At 45.3% G+C, this 15,953-nt stretch overlaps 1 protein-coding gene and 1 long non-coding RNA gene across 2 annotated transcripts in view; one reads left to right on the forward strand and one right to left on the reverse strand.

The window, feature by feature from the left end:
• METTL24 (methyltransferase like 24) overlaps positions 1–6,511 on the reverse strand; it is a 68,078-nt gene extending 61,567 nt beyond the window's left edge. The window contains exon 1 of the mRNA XM_026119943.2: positions 6,071–6,511. Coding sequence (XP_025975728.2) covers positions 6,071–6,361 — 291 coding nt within the window. The 5' untranslated portion in view covers positions 6,362–6,511. The remainder of the gene's footprint in view (positions 1–6,070) is intronic.
• A 133-nt stretch (positions 6,512–6,644) lies between these two features.
• On the forward strand, positions 6,645–7,999 carry LOC135327853 (uncharacterized). Its single transcript, XR_010388327.1, has 2 exons — positions 6,645–7,110; positions 7,365–7,999. It is a non-coding gene; the product is annotated as an uncharacterized LOC135327853 (long non-coding RNA).
• The last annotated feature ends 7,954 nt before the right edge of the window (positions 8,000–15,953 follow it).

Below are 15,953 nucleotides of genomic sequence, written 5' to 3' on the forward strand. Positions count from 1 at the left end.
TGTGCTCTTACCTCCCTGCCTGGAGGCACAACTAAGAATATCTAGACTTTCCTCGAGCGTCTAGCCAAAGTTCACAATTTTTCTAGATAGCCTTGCCACTGCTTACCTACTCTTACAATTAAAAGATTTTTCCTAACATCCTCTCTGAAAATTAAGTCAATTATTTCTTGTACTACTGAAAGGGGTGCCTAGAGTGATCACTATGCCCTTCAAAAATTTTTTTCCCCAAGCTTGAAGATTATTAGCATACTCCTCTCATAACCTACTTTTTTCTATTTAAAACAAACCCCATCCTTCAGTCTTTCCTTGGAAGTCTACTTTCCTGCACCTTTTAATATTACTGTTCCTCTCATTGTGGCTTTCTCCAGTTGGTCTACATGCTCTTAAAGGTGGCGCCCAGAACCAGGCATACAAAGAGGAGTAACTAATACCCAGATCTTCAGCGTCACACTCCTTTTTTGCAACAGAGTCACAGTCACAATTTGTGTTCATAATAGCTAAGATATTACTCACTACCTGCCTTAACATTTAGATAATGGTGATATACATGTTGTGTAACTCTTCATGTCTGATGTGCAGCAAGGTGATTGGAATAAACTCTGGATCCAAATTCACCACAAGGTCCAAAAATGCTCCCTTGACCCATGCTGCAGCCCCAGCAATCCCCTTCTCTTTTCTCAGTCCAGCCAAATCTGCTCCTTTAAACATACACTGTTGTGATTAGCTTCAAAACTTCCAAAGCCCAATAGTTTTAAACTTTGCTATAATGTTCCAGGGTTGCCCCAGGAATGGATAATTCATAAACTACTATAAAAGCTAAGCCCCAATACGAAACTATTGCACCAGCTATTACACCAGTGGATGTAAAAAGACAGACAGAAATGTTAGACTGACTTCAGAACAATCATGATTTCTCAAAGAATCCTGGCCCATGCTTGGCAAGATGCAGAGCAACCCCAGATTCAACCAGCAGCCAAGGTTGAGCAGATATTTAAAGAAGTAAAGTCAGCTTTAAAACACTATACATGCAAATAAACAGTGAAAACACCTAATAAGTTTGTTTACTAGATTTATGGAAGTATTAAAAAGGGCTCTTTGCAAGCTCTACACATGACTGAAATAAGCAGCATTGCTATTTTTGAAATTAAAAAAAATGCAAGTTTTAAGTAAAATCTTACAATGTAATGCAACTAAAATAAAGTCATTTTGAAGCTGCCATGTTATTAACTGTCAAACAATCTATAAATCAGTTATTCCACATTACTCTGAAGATACCACTCCAATACGTTTTGCAGATTTTGAAAACATTAAAGATGAGACTGTATCAGTCATTACTGCAGAGAAGCAGTAACCTCCTGAAATAGTCCTCGTAAAAAGAAATCAGCAAACCAACAGACAACAGCAAAAACCAGTTAGTTTGCTTTTTTTATGACGAACGAAAATGTAAGTGTAATCCGTATAAAAACGTAACTTCACAAAAATGGTTCAGTTTTAGGCAATGACACCACATTTCAAAATAGGATATAATCCCAAACAAAATACAAATGGACCCAGACAAAGTCTAACTCTTAGCTTTTAATCACTGAAGCCAAACATTTTTATATCCGTAGATACGAGGTAAATAGCATCCAAAGTAACATCGGGTTAACTGGAGCAGCGTACCACACTCCCCACCCATGGATAGCCACAAGAGCAAACTAAATGATTTACAGCTGATATTACAACTTCAAAACTAAAGTTAGTAATTTGCTTCTAGTCTTAGGGCAGGCACGCTTTCAGAAAAAACACCTATGGCTACATCCTAGTGACTTTAAGCATTACATCAAACAAGCCTTCCAGGAGTCCTCAACTGCAAAACCCAACTCACCCTCACAAGAAACCAGGAACTTAAATCTCACCTTTTAGGAGAGGCACAGTTACAGAGCTTGGGGCATTAGAAAGTTAAAGTCCAATAACTTAAAGGATCTGCCCAGACTGACATCAGCCTTTTTTTTTTTTTTTTTGAGTGACTACACTGCACCATATAAAACTTTTCCCCCCCCCCCAAATGGAAATAAAATTGCTCAGAAGTCAAACAACTCCAACTCATTAACCACGCTCTTGGCAAAGGTTCCTCCCCCTCTCAGAACATGAAAGCCTAACACAAGCTAGTTATTACAATCACCATGATAAGAAGTGGCTGTTATTCCAAAAATCCTTTTCACTAACACAAGAAGAATTTTTAACACCTTGTGATAACATTTTAAATCTTGCCTCACATGTCTGTAGTGCTATGTGGGTGTAGATCTTGCTAGTACCTACTGCAGGAGGGGGTACATGTGTCAAAATTTACATGTTTGCATGTGTTTGGAGGTTTGTTATATGCTCCCTATGTTACCATTTCAGTGCTTACCACAAGCAGAGTTCAGAATCATTATTTACTACTCACACATGTGGGAATTTTATTATCATCAACACAGTTTAAAGCACACCCCCCCATACAAACAGCATTACAGGCTCCCACTTGCTTTACATTTGCAACGTATTGTACAACTCTTCCCATTCTTCAGATGACTATCACGCACTCTGAATGTCAGATTTTGATTATTATTTGTCAGGAAGAGCAGCAGTATCTGCTCTTTGGTAGACTCCACTGGGAGCTGTTTTGGTAGCTCTGCAATTTCCCAGATCCGTCACGTACTTCAGTTACTGAAGTAACTTTATTCCCCCCTGCTTTCAGGTTAGTATTTGCCACATATGCATCTTAAGTGCTAAGGGATGAACCGACTTGTAGTTTTGGTGGCAAAACCCTTCCATCTACCTTACAGCCATGCCCTCCACTGGCAGAGATCTAGCGCTGTGCCAGTGATCCAGGAAAACATCTGATTACGCCATCAGTTTCCTGCAGATGCAAGGGCTATTTATGGACCAATCTCCATCTTTCCCATCCTGTCTGGGTGCTTTTGTTTTCTTTTGGTACTCTTGTTTGTTTAACTGCATCCTGCCTGGGAAATAAAAAAATAACAAAACTGTGATTTGGGAAACTTGAAAACAATTAAAAGTAGTCATCAATTCCCCTCTATGTTTTTACTTTTTTTTTTTTTTTAAATATGGCCACAAAGTGGGATATCCAACTAGAACTATGGAAATACACTGTTCATCAGCCTTTTGCTTTAGTTCAGTGATGTAAGTGTAAGTAGATTTATACTGCCGTGGCACTAAGAAAACAGAGCAAACTTTAGCTTGGCAGACTGGTTATTACTGCCATCCCGGTGGCTCACATATTGCAATACATTCCAGCAACGGCCACAAAATCAGCAGTGTGTGGGGAGAAATACTTGAAACAACAGTTTATGGACATACAGAAGACACAGAGCATACAAAATCCACAAGGAAAAACCAATCCCAAACTGGTATAGCACAGCAGAGCTGCACAGAGAGCCAGCCCCTGGGCACTGCTCTCCATCCCTTTCCTCTGGATGGACTTTCGCATGCCAACAAACCTGGCTGCCAGCCAGGGGCTGGCAGCGGTTGCACATTACAGCCTCTCTCCAACGCTAGTGGTAAAAACCACAGACCATTAATTTAAGCAGCTGTTTCTGATAAGAGGCCCCACATTGTCCTAAGACAGCATGAAGTAATTTAGTGAAATATAATAATGCTTCCTGATGAAAAAACTGAAAATAAATATAATAAAAACAAATATAAAATCAAAATAAATCACCTGATTTTTTTAGCTATCATACATGATCACCACCTTCAACAAGAAAAATAATGGCAGTAGTAGTCAGGCCACTTCTACTTTATTTTTGCTTTAACATTGACAAGAAAAATCATAAGAATTGACACTGCAAGATTACAGATGCCTCAACGTGGCACAAAAATCACAGTACATCAGGATGCAACATTGTTATTCAGAAGAAAAATGTAACCTCGTGACAGCATCATCGCTATCATTGCTACAACAGTGAAGGAAGTAAGGAATTATCTCACTTCTTCCAAACCTTTCACAAAATAAGGGGAAGACACCCATGGTCTCACTTTTCCATCACAGTTACCCATGGAAGATGAAATGAAGCAAGAGAAACTCTGGTGTGACTGTGAATCACATAAAAAGACAGAGCATCTCCAAAACAATTATTTTTACCTTACAAAGACACCATACAGAAGAGTGGAAAGTTTTCTAGAAATTTTCTGTAAAAAGATTGCCATGGAGGACAGTCTTATACAAGAATGTTACCCCTTTCCTTAAAGGTCGAGTTATACCGGAGCTCACTGTCCACTTCATCTTGAAATAAGCAATAAATTATTGAGGGCACACATGCACAGATAAAGTGAATTTGCAAATAAGACCCAATGATGATGGTACCTCTGCTCAGATAGTGGTTTGGATGTTTCTAAAAGGTCTCCTGATCACATGAATCTTGATTTATTGTATGTGTAGAAAGCACAGTGCAAAAAAAGTACAGTGCAAAACAATTTTACAGGAAGAAGATGGGTATCAGTGATCTGCAATGCATTTCAGCCCCATGAAGCCTGTGTTATAGTCTCAAAGCATTAACATATGCAGATGATTGACAGAACCTTTTCCATTTAGTATACCTTTTCTCTCCATCAGACATCATTGCTGACATATTCATACGCTACTGATCTCACAGCACGTTTGGCTGCTTCTGACCAGGACAGTTCCCAGATCACATAGTGATGATCAGCAAGAAAGCAGGGAGACTGAAAATGGCCAAACAAGGAGCACGTTCACAGACCATCCTCATCTGAATAAATGTCTTCTATACCATCTGCATGTCTACACTATGTTATAACTCATACAGACATCTCAAGATGTCCTGCCATTCTGGGTATCCACATCCCCAAATGTTGATCAAACCCAGATAAAACTTCAGTCCATGACAGCAGAAGGTTTAGCCATTCCACAAGTAACTTTGGTTTTATCCTTGTCAAGGCAAACGTCTGAATGACTTATTTATTTTGACCAGAAACCTGGTCCCATCTCTAGCAAAATCCCATTTGCTCATCTTCAGGGTCATTCCAGGTTAAGTATCTGCACTTCTCTACGCAGAACATTACTACTGGGTTCTGACAACAGGGTCTCAAAATAGAAGGTGACAAAATACTCTTTCCTAGCCTTTGAAAGCTGGCTCATCCCCCCCTGAAAGACTACAAAGAACATTTCAAACAATAAATGTTTGAATTTGCTTCTCCTGAATAACAAATGACTCCGGAGAGATGGGCATCTGGTATCTGCCAAAACCAAAGCTGGCATGGAGGCTGCTGAAGAAGTCAGCACCCTGCCGCTGGTGCTGCTGTGGGCGTGGGTTAGTACTTACATTCTTCACTTACTGAACTCCAGATGCTAATGATGGTCTCCATCCATGTCTCCAAAGGCCTTACGATCATTACCGTGGTTGAACCTAATTAAAAGTGCACTTACTAACTCATTAATTCTCAGGTGGACCACGTCTTAGAAATATTTCTTTATGGCCTTGAACAAATGAATGGCATTCAAACACAAGGAAAGCAAAGGGTCAGGAATTTTTCTTCAGCTTACTCATGTTGGGTGCGTTTCAATTTTCCCAGTCTGTTAGGCAAGCCTGGCAATTCTGGACCAAGGCTGTCTTTCCAGCTCACTGTTTACCTTATCCAGCTTCAGCACTAAAATTCTCCACTTTTCTTGCAACCGAGCAGCACCATCCCAAACCTCTGACTGCAAGATGTCCTTCTAGGAACCGGCCATGATCTGCTCACACTGCTCATCATGCCAAGAGCCTGTGGAGACCTCTTTTTGGGTAGGAATAACATCTTAGCAGCAGGAAAAGGTTCAAATGGGCTAAAGGCCACAGGTGGAGCTTCTCAGAGACAACCGTGACACCACTTCTGTCGACCTCAAAGCACACCGTAGCGCAAAACATCCAGGATCCCCCGTTTTGGATCTCCTACGTTGGCAGGGGGAAGAGGGCGTCATGGCGGCGGCGGCGCTGTCGCAACATAACGGCGCTGCCGTCGCGACACAACGGCCGCGCGTCGCGACATAACGGCGCTTCCCCGCCTCCCTCCCGCCCGCGGCCCGCCCTACCTTCCTGCGGCGGCCGCCCGGGGGCTGCAGGGGGCAGCAGCCGGGCTCGGCGCTCCCCCGCCGGCCGCTCCGCACGTAGGTCACCCGCCGCCGGCCCGCTGCCGCCATCGCCGCCGCCGGGGGCGGCTCCGAGCCGCGGGCCGAGGGGGAAGCCCGCCCCGCCGCCGCCGCCGCCTTTTCCTCGGGGCACCACGAGCGCCTCATGCCCAGCTGGAGGCAGAGGAAGAGCGCGGCCGAGAGCAGGCAGAGGCGGAAAGCGGCGCCCCGCCACAGCGGCCGCTCCTTGGCCATGGCGGTCCGGCGCGGCGGCGAGGGGCGCTCGCCCGGCGCTGCCGCCCCCCAGCCCCGCCGCAGGGCTCATGCCGGCGACCGACCGGGCCCCCACGTCGCCGCCGCCACCGCCTCGAAAAGTTGGCAAATCCCGCCCCGAGCGGGGCCGGGCCGGGCCGGGCGGAGCCGCGGCGGGAGGCGGCCCCGGGGGCGTCCGGCTCTGCCCTGCGCTGCCGGGGGGCCGGTGCCGCCGCCTCGGCGCTTCTGGCGAGGACGAGCTTTTCTGAGCCGCCCTCGCTCCTCGGCGGCAGCGACCGGCAGCCTCCGACCGGCCCTGCCGGCCTGCTCTCGCCTGGCCGCAGCCGGGGCCGGCTGCCGTCGGGGCGGCGGTTCGGAGGCGGCCGCGGCGGGAAGCGGAGCCGGGCCGGGCGCAGGAGGGCGCGGCGGGATGAAGGCGGGAGGGAGAGGGGCGGGAGCGGGACTGCGAGCCCTGCTAAGCCTGGCTCCGGGCTCGGGTGCGCTCGCCGGGCAGGTGCCTGCTCCCTGCCGTTTAAGCATTGCATCCGTAATTTTTTTTTAAGTGCTGCTCTTCTAAATTAGGCTGAAGCCATTGCGTGGTTACTTTGAGCTGCCCCAGAGGCAGGCTCCCTGTGGGAGGGAGTCTTTGGCAAGACGGCGGCTCCTTTGCGCTAAACTAAGCCAAACCGGGAAGTGGCCCAGCTGAAAACTCACTCAACAAAACCAGTTTCCGTCTGGAGCGGCTCCCTGAGGTACCTGGCCACCCCTTTCAGCACTCTCCTGTCTTTAGGGCAGCTCACAGAAAACGTGGGACCAGCTTTGGGTGGTTTATGCCTCTGGGAGCTGAGACGCAGGTGGGCGCGCTGCCCCCCGTCCCAGCTCTGGGACCCCCATCCCTCCCCTGCGCCAGCCCTGGATGTGGCACAAATGCAAGCCGGCTTGGGCAGCTGATCCGTCTGACCGCCAAATGCTTTTTTTGTTTCCTCCTTTGCTGGCTCACCAGCAGATGCGACAAGGCAGTGCCAGCGCAAAAGAGGAACGTGCGAGAGCAGAGGGAGAACATGACTCCAACAGCCATCGTAGACACCAGCTTAAGGGAAGGACACCCAGCTCTGCTCGTGAGCATCTTCTGGATCCATTCATCAGTGGAAGGTCACACGGGCTGGGACAGGGACACCTCTGCTGCTCCGAGTGACATGAGCATCACTCATCTTGAGAACAGAAATAATGTCACTACTCAGAGAAGAGTGGTTTGGACATACATCAAGTATGCTAAATGCAAGGATAAACGTGAGTGGCACACAAGGCTTGCAGTACTGCTAGCCAAAATCACTTCATCACAAGAGTCTTAGCAGCAAAGTTGTTCTAAAGTATCTGCAGGTGGTAAATAAATAATGGGATGTGAAAATCGTATTAAAATTTGTGTTTGTATGGTTATGGAGGAAATCTTAAAAGCAGGAGTATTGAAAGTCAAGGATCAAAAAGTATATGGTTCCCAAATCCATTTTTAAAACTCCCTCTTGATGTTTAAGCCTTGAGAAATTGAGGGTTTCCTAAAAGACTGAGCGATGCATATTCAAATAAATAAAAGAGGACCAACTGAGCAGAAAATACAACATAATTCTTGGTTTTATCCTCAGAGATTATTTGTTCTTCTTCTATCATTGAATAACTTCAACAGAAAGCTCGAATATTTGAATCTAGCCATTCTTCTTGTCATCATTGAGCAATAATTATAAATGCTGACCTTGTGCAAGTCATTCTTTTCCCTAGAACACTGATTAGCTTTGATTTATGAGTGTGCTAAGAGTGCTCCTAACACAGGACAATTTGAGGTTTTAACTTAGTGTTTTCATTTTGCTCTCATATTTTAGCAAACAATAGAATTTTTCATGTGTCTTCCTCATCTCTTCTGAATGCAAGTCTTTCTGCCTGTTTAAAACAGCACACAGGGATTCTAAAGACAGAAAAAAAGGGAACAGTGATACAGAAAGATCTCAGGAGATCTCAGGAACAATGAGAAATCTCATCTGGTTTAGCATGAGAAGCAATGGCAATTAAGGTAGAACCTTAAACATTCCCACATCTCCAGTATCCTCTCCATTTTGACACAGGAATTTTAAACAAATTGCTTCCCCCAGGAATGAGCTGCAGACACACCTGTATGTGAGCAATGCCTGTTAAAAAGAAACACAATTTTAAAATGCCAGCATACGGGATTCAACTCCAGTGCAGCTGGGGGATGGGCCTTTCCAGAGGATTGCCAGGAAATGCAGCTGGGCGAATTCTCAACAGCTTCTACGAAACATGCTCGTGCTTTGAGCCAGGCAGCAAATAGCCTCCTCTCCCTGTTGTCCCCACAACAAGATGCACAGACCAAAAAGTACTGCCACATAATGCAAACTGTAGCCAAAATGCTGCTTTTGAAGATGAGCGCGGAATTTCTGCTGGCAGCAGCAAGCATCATACCCCCTTCACCAAAATCAGACGTCAGTTCTACTGGATCTAATTGCTGGGTATGTTGCACAGATTTTTACAGCTCTCCTCAACTCCACAGAAAAGTTTAAAAATGTAAAATTCCTCCACTATTTGCAAATTTATCTACGGTGATAGCAGAGTTCCAAATCGCTGGAAGGGAGAAGTTTAACACTAACATTTGTTTTTAAGAAAACCTTAAGAACAGAGAGAACATGGGGCTGTGGATATGTGAGTGTCACAGAAAAGGCAAGACAAAGGCAAATTCTTTCAGTTTCCTGTTGGCAACCCCTTTGGAACAGGTATTTAATGCTGATTTCTGTTATGGCCATTTTCAGGTCAGACATCTTGTCTACCACCATCCATCTTCTGCCTCCATCTGCTGTCAAGACTTCTGTTTATTTTCTGGCTAGTCAAAATGCCTGCCCAGATCTCTGCAAAATTAAACCCTCGACAGAAAAAAACACCCCTGGGAATACATTGGATTTTTTAGGGGTTGACAGTGGAAGCAAAATGTTCCTCTTACAAAATGAGTAAATTAATATAAAAGTGCTTTTTCTGCTTAACGGCACCACTGGATTTGGTGTGAGCGTTTTGCCGAAAACTACAGGATAGAGTGAAGGAAGACTTTCTTTTTTTCTTTCCTCCTTCCTACGTTGCTGGCTAATGCTTTGAAAACTGGAACGCTGTTGCCACATACACATGAAAACGAGAGTTTTTGTGTAGAAATTTCCTCGAGGTTTAGAACGAAAAAGCCAGTTGCTGCCAGCATGTCGTTGGAAAAGTGGCTGCATAAAACAAAGCCCAGTGCCCACCCAGCAGAAGATGCGTGGCTGCACCTGGTGTCTTGGCCCAAATCCCGAGGAGATGGAAATCTGGGTCCAGGTCTATCCCGTTGCCTTGGGGTACGGCTCTCCCGTAGCCCCAGGAAACGTCGGACAAAGTTTAAGCCTTCCTGGGTGACTTGCTGGTGCTCACTTACCTGCAAGCCTGGGCTCCCCTCTGCTCCTTAAAATTGCAGCTGGAAATCCTGGAAGCGCGGAGCCACGCACCAAGTGACAGATCCCCCTGGAGCCCCAACGCGGCCAGTGGCTCTGCGGAGGAAGTGCAGCCCTTACTCCTTTGTGTGCTTTAAATCCCACTTAAACAAAAAATCTCTTCCTGCTACCTTTTAGATGTTAGCAACCAAGAAGTAAATTGGCCACATTGGTCTGTTATCCACTTACCACCGCGGAGAAATGCGCCTCTGGAAAGCCGTCATGGCTAACGCTCAGCTGTGTGGATCATTAATACCACTTCTTAGCTCGCCGCTGGTAGGTTTGAAGATAACGACTGAAAAAAGTGTTCATGTGGTCTCCCATCAGCTCTCCTCGAGCTAGTGGGCTATTTAGGCAGCTTAACAAAAGATTGATCATGCTGTTCGGTAGCACCATATGGGGGACGCAGGCAGAAGCTCTTTCCCCTCTAACTACAGAGAAGTTCAAACAGCACAAACTAGCCATGTGCTCTGAACTTGATGAAAGGTATTTGATAGTAAATGGTCTGAAGACGGGATTATAGACCAAGATTTACCTCTGATTCTTACTGTTGTGCATTCACACACATACACCCCTATACCCATGCACATGAAAGTCATTCGCTGCTGCAGTAACAAGGGGGACAAGAAGGCTCTTTAGTAAAAGATGCTCTGCAGCCCTTCGCTATCCTTAGGCCTTACCTTTATTTATTTAACCCAGATCTTTGTGGCATCTACAAATGAGACTATGCCTCTGACAGCTATATTTCACTCAGAGAGAGAAGTGGTAACAAGTGTTAGATTTGGCCTTTCTCTAAAATATCTGATTATTCTGAGCATGCAAAAATATGTCTGCTTTTTAAAGTAGAGGTTAGTGGTTTTATTGAAAAGATTCTAGTATAAAATTTGAAAACATAGTGCCAGGTTTTTTTTAAAGGAGATTCTAGTTTGTAGGAATTAAGTGGTGATGTCTTATATGCAGTTCACACACTATTGCACAAAGATTTTTGCAATATTAGTTTGTTGTCTGCATTTCCCCTCTATCTATACTGTAATCTCAGACAGATGCTCAGCTTTGCTTAAAAACTACCCTGGGTTTCTGTTACAAACTTCTATCTTCAGTATGTTTTAAAGGTTACCTTGGTGTTACTCGGGACTCAGATTTCTCATTTTATTTTGATGCAATCAATTTTACTGGCATTTTTGCACTTCTAATTTTAAGGACAAATACCTTTCATTAAGAAATGTAATTTGGCAAAGGGATTAATATTGAATTCTCAGAATTCTACAAAATACCATGGCTGGAGGTAGTAATTATGGTTTTAAGAAGTTATATAAGCCATTTTATTACATGTATTTAATGGGTTTACATAGTACAGTACAACTGCCAAACTATTGATACAGTGGCTGGTAATAGCACTGGAGTTATCTAGCAGATGTCACAACTTGATCGCTGCGAGTGACTTTCCTCTGCGTGTGCTTGGGGAAAAGGTCTCTCCAAGGGGAGTAGAGATGCAGGTCAGAGCGCAGAGGCTGTTAAGGAGCAGAACAGCAACACAGTCCAGGTAGCAGTTTCAAAAACAACCATATCATAACTAATGCTCTGTGCACTTGTCTAAAGTCTGCTGTGCAATGCTTTGTGCTGTTCCAGCAGGCTCGTTTTCAAGGCAGTTTGGCCTCGGTGCAGTGTGGAATAGCTTCAGTGATACAGAGATACCGGTGCTGATATGAAGTGGAATAACCTCCTTAGCCAAGAGTTGGTATATAGGTGTATATGGGTATACATAGGTGACATCCTTTTGGTGTGTGCTTTCCCACAGGGTGTCTGCATCCATCCTCGTTTGTGGATGTGGGAAGCACAGGCCAGCCAGACTGCTCAGAGATGCACTGAGAAGGACAAAGTAGATTAGGCAAGATGCAGTTGCCTTTGCAGGGCAGTGATGCTTCAGGTAATAAACACTCCGCCAGGCTAATATTTGTTTTTGCATCCAAACTCCTGTCTCACTGGCAGTCGGTTTGTTAGGAGGAGATTGTTTGGACATAATTCTTTGATTTTCTTCAGGAAAAAAGGTCATCTCCCCAGACTCTGTCCAAAGGTAAAGTGCCTACCCCCAAAAGGGTAAAGGCTCTTTTCTGTTGGCCTGGCTGCCCTCCCCTCCAGAGGAGGGTGGTGGAAGGGGGCCATGGCTGCAGCCCGCTGCTGTCCTTGCCATAAGGCTGGACAGAAAGCAGGCGGCTATCGCCAAAACCTGCTCTGCCAGCCCCCAGCCGTCCAGGGACTACATCAGAGGCCACTTACCTCTCCTTCAAGGCAAAGGAGAAGCAACTGGTCTCAGCCATAGCCAGGTGAAAGCCCAAAGCCAAGCTAAGATGCTGCTCGCCTGGCTGGAGCGCAGGGCCCCTGAGCAAGCACAGAGAAACCCCGGTGCTGAGACCAGCATGGCAATGGCTGAAAGAAGCAAATTTTCCCACTAACATCTTGCTCCTCCTTCAGGCTTAATGAGAGGGAAGGAAAACGATGGTTGATATACAGCAATGGGAGCCTTTAAAAATCAAGGGCTTTTTGCTCAGTCTTTGTGCTAATGTGCTCAGTCTTACCCTTCTAATACAAACAGCAGCAAGATTGCTCTCAGAAACCCAGACAAGAATATTTTTGTGCATAATTATGTATGAGATGCAAGTGAATGAAAAAAAGAGTGAAAACATCTGTTCACATACAGTTTATTGCCATTCACTTAAGAGGCCCATTAAATGCCAGAAAAAGCGATTTATCCTTCTGTTTGAGGCAATTTTCATACTGCAAATCTCTATGGCAATTCACTCCATGATTATCTCTGGGATCCTGACAATGTGCAGATATACTCAGAATATGGAAGAAAGGTGCCTTGCCCTCCAGGACTTAGAGAGGGTTTTTCAAAAGCAGGTTGGTCTGTGCTTCTTAAAGTTTTAACCTATACTTCACCTCTGGGAAGAAGTGGGTTGTACTCTGAGGCTTCCAGAGCTTTCCTGATGCTCAGTTTATTTACTACATGGATTAGAAAGTGGACACTTATTAGAAAGTGAAACCAAAGTCACCCAAGCTTCATGGACAAAAGGCTTCAGGACTCAGCCACCATGGTGGAAAGTGCAGGGTGCACTTTGGCCCTGCACATCCCACTTAGAAGGCATGGGAAGAACTGGGCACTGAAGGAAGGGATGCCGCAAAGCTGGGAAACCGTGCAGAGCTGCCAAGCCTAGAGAAGAGGAAATGCAGAGGGAATGGTGTGTCCTAAACATCTCTTCTCCCAGCAGGACATCTTGTTATTCTGCCCTGCGAGGCCTCATAACTCCTGATCTTTTCCTGGACTTCAGGTGTCTAAGCCCCTTTCTTTCAAAAATCAAGAGGATGGTCTTTTTGTCAAAGCACACCTAAAAAAGAGATTGCTCTTCTTTAATCCAGTATCCCAATGACTGAGCTCTTCCTCGAGATGTGAGAAGCCCAAATACAGCTCCTCGCATGGTCAGAGGAGACAAGCTGTCTCACCTGCCAGGAGACCTGCTCCTTGCCAGGCAGCAAGACATGTTGCTGTACCTCCTTAAAGCCTGCTCCTGCACTTCTTTGCTGAGAAGAAAAGCTCAGTGCTCACCACAGACCAGTTCCCACAGATGAAAGCACACTGCCCGTCCCGGCAGCGTTCCCGTTGCTACAAGGGCATCAGGATGCTGCCAAGGGGCTTTTTCCTTTCCTTTTTGTTCTTCCCTTTTTTCTCCTTGCGTTTTTTCTTTCCTTTTTCCTTTCCTTTTCTTTGTCCCTTTTGTCTTTCCTTTTTTCTCTTTCCTTTTCCTTTTTTCCTGTCCCTTTCCTTTCTTCTTTTTCCCCTTTTCTTTCCCTTTCTTCCCCTCTCTTCCCCTGGTTTTCTTCCCCTTCCTTTGCTTCCCCTCCTTTTTCTCCCCACTTCCTTATCGCCTCCCTGCTCATCTGCCCCCTTATCCCCCTTGCTGATGGTCCCACTTCCTTTCTCCTCCCTTTTTTCTTACCCTTTTCTCCTCCTTTCCCCCTCTTTCTATCTCCCCCCTTTGTTCTCCCATTTTTGTCTCCCTTCTCTTCTCCTCCCTTTTTCTTCTGCTTTTTCCCCCCCTCTTTTCTTTTCTCCCCCTTTTCTCTTCCTTTTTTCCTCCCTTCTTTTGTGTTCTCCCCATTTTTCCTCACCTTTTTTCTCCTTTTTGTTCCCTCTGGTTTTGTTCCCCCTTTCCTCTCCTGCTTTTCTCCTCCTTTTTTTTCTCCTTTCTTTTCTCTCCTTTTCTCCCCCTTTTTTCTCCCATTCCTCTCCTCCCTTTCCTTCCCCTTTTCCTTCCCCTTTTCCCTTCCCTCTTTTCTCATCTCCCCCTTTCCACCCCCTTACTCCCCATCTTTCTTCTGCCTTTCTTTTCTCCCTCTTTTCTCTTCCTTCCCCCCTTTCTTCTACTTTCCCCCCTTTCTCCCCCTTTTCTCTTCCCCCTTAGTTCTTCCCCTTTTCTCCCTTTATTCTTTCTCCCCCTTTTGTTATCCCCTTTTTCCTCCCCCTTTTCTCTCCCCATTTATCACCTTCTTTTTCTCCCCTTTTTTCTCCCCAATTTTTTTCTCCCTTTTTCTCCATTTTTTCCTCCATTTCTACCTTTTTCTCTCTCCCCTTTTTCTCTTGCTTTCTTATCTCCCCCTTTTTCTCCCCTTTGTCTTCCCCTCTTCCCTTTTTTCTTTTCTCCCCCTTTCAAACCCTTTTTTCTCCCCTCTCTCTTCTGCCTTCACCTATTTTCTCCCCATTTTTCTTCACTTTTTTCTCCCTTTTTCTCTCCTTTTTCTCCATTTTTTTCTTACCACTTTTTCTCTCCCCATTTTTCTCCCCCTTCCTGCTCAGCCTTTTCCTCTCCCCCTCCTCCATCCCCCCCTTTCTCCCCCTTTTATCTCCCTTTTTTTCTCCCTTCATTTTCTCCCTGATTTTCCTCACCTTTTCTCTCCTCTCTTTTCTCCCCTGTTTTCTTCCCCCTCTTTTTTGTTCTCCCTTTTTCTCTCACCCTTTCCTCCTCCTTTCTTTTCCCCTCTTTTTCTCCGGCTTTCTTTTCTCCACCCCCTTTTTCTTCTGTTTTCCTTCCCTTTTCGTCCCTCCTTTCTTATCTCCTCATCAACCCTTTTTCTCCCCATGTTTGTTCTGCCTTTTCTACCCCTTCTATTTCTCCCATCTCTCCCCCCTTTTTTCTATTTTTCCCCTCTCTTCATCCCATCTTCTTCCCCCTTCTTTCTCCCCTTTCTCCCTTTCTCCTCCTTTTCTTGTCCCCTTTTTCCTCTCCACTTTGCCTCTCCCCTTTTCTCTCCCCTTTTATCACTTTTTCCTCCTCATTCTTTCTCCACCTTTTTTCTCTCCCCTGTTTTACTCCTTTTTTTCTTTCCCATTTTTTCTCCCTCCTTTTCTCTCACCCCCTTTTCCACTTGCTTTATCTCCCCTCTTTTCATCTCCTCCTCTTTTCTTCCCTCTTTTCTTATCTCCCCTTTTCCACCCCTTTTTCTCCTCATTTCCTTCTCTTTCCTCTCCCTTTTATTTCTTCCCCTTCCCCACCTTTGTTCTACTTCCCCCTCCTTTTCCCCCATTTTCTTCCCCCTTTTTTCTCCTCTTCTCCCTTTGCTTTACCTCATTTCTCTTCACTATTTTCTCCCCCTTTTTTCTACCACCCATTTTCTCCCGCTTTATCTCCTCCTCCTCCCCTCTTTCGCTCTCCCCATTTTTTCTCGCTTTACCTCCCTCCTTTCTTCTCCCCTTCTTCCTCCTCTTTTTGTTCCCCTCTTTTCTTCCATTTCTGCCCCCCCCTTTTTTTATTCCCCTTTTTTTCTTTCTCTTTCTTATTTCCCCTTCCCCTGGTTTGTTCTCCCTTTTCTCACTCTTTTTGGTCCCCCTTCTTTCTCCCTCCGTGTTCTCCTTTTTCTCCCTCCTCCTTTCTTCCCCTTTTTACCACCCCTTTATTTTCCCACTTTTTCACCCTTTTGTCTCCCTTTCTCTCCCTTTGTTCTCCCTCTTGCTTTTCTCCCTCTGTTTTCTTCTCTTTTCTTAGCTCCCCCTTCTTTGCCCCCTTTTCTCTTTTTCCTCTTCTTTCTCC

This window comes from Dromaius novaehollandiae, chromosome 3, assembly GCF_036370855.1.
Source record: "Dromaius novaehollandiae isolate bDroNov1 chromosome 3, bDroNov1.hap1, whole genome shotgun sequence".
Lineage (NCBI taxonomy): Eukaryota > Metazoa > Chordata > Aves > Casuariiformes > Dromaiidae > Dromaius > Dromaius novaehollandiae.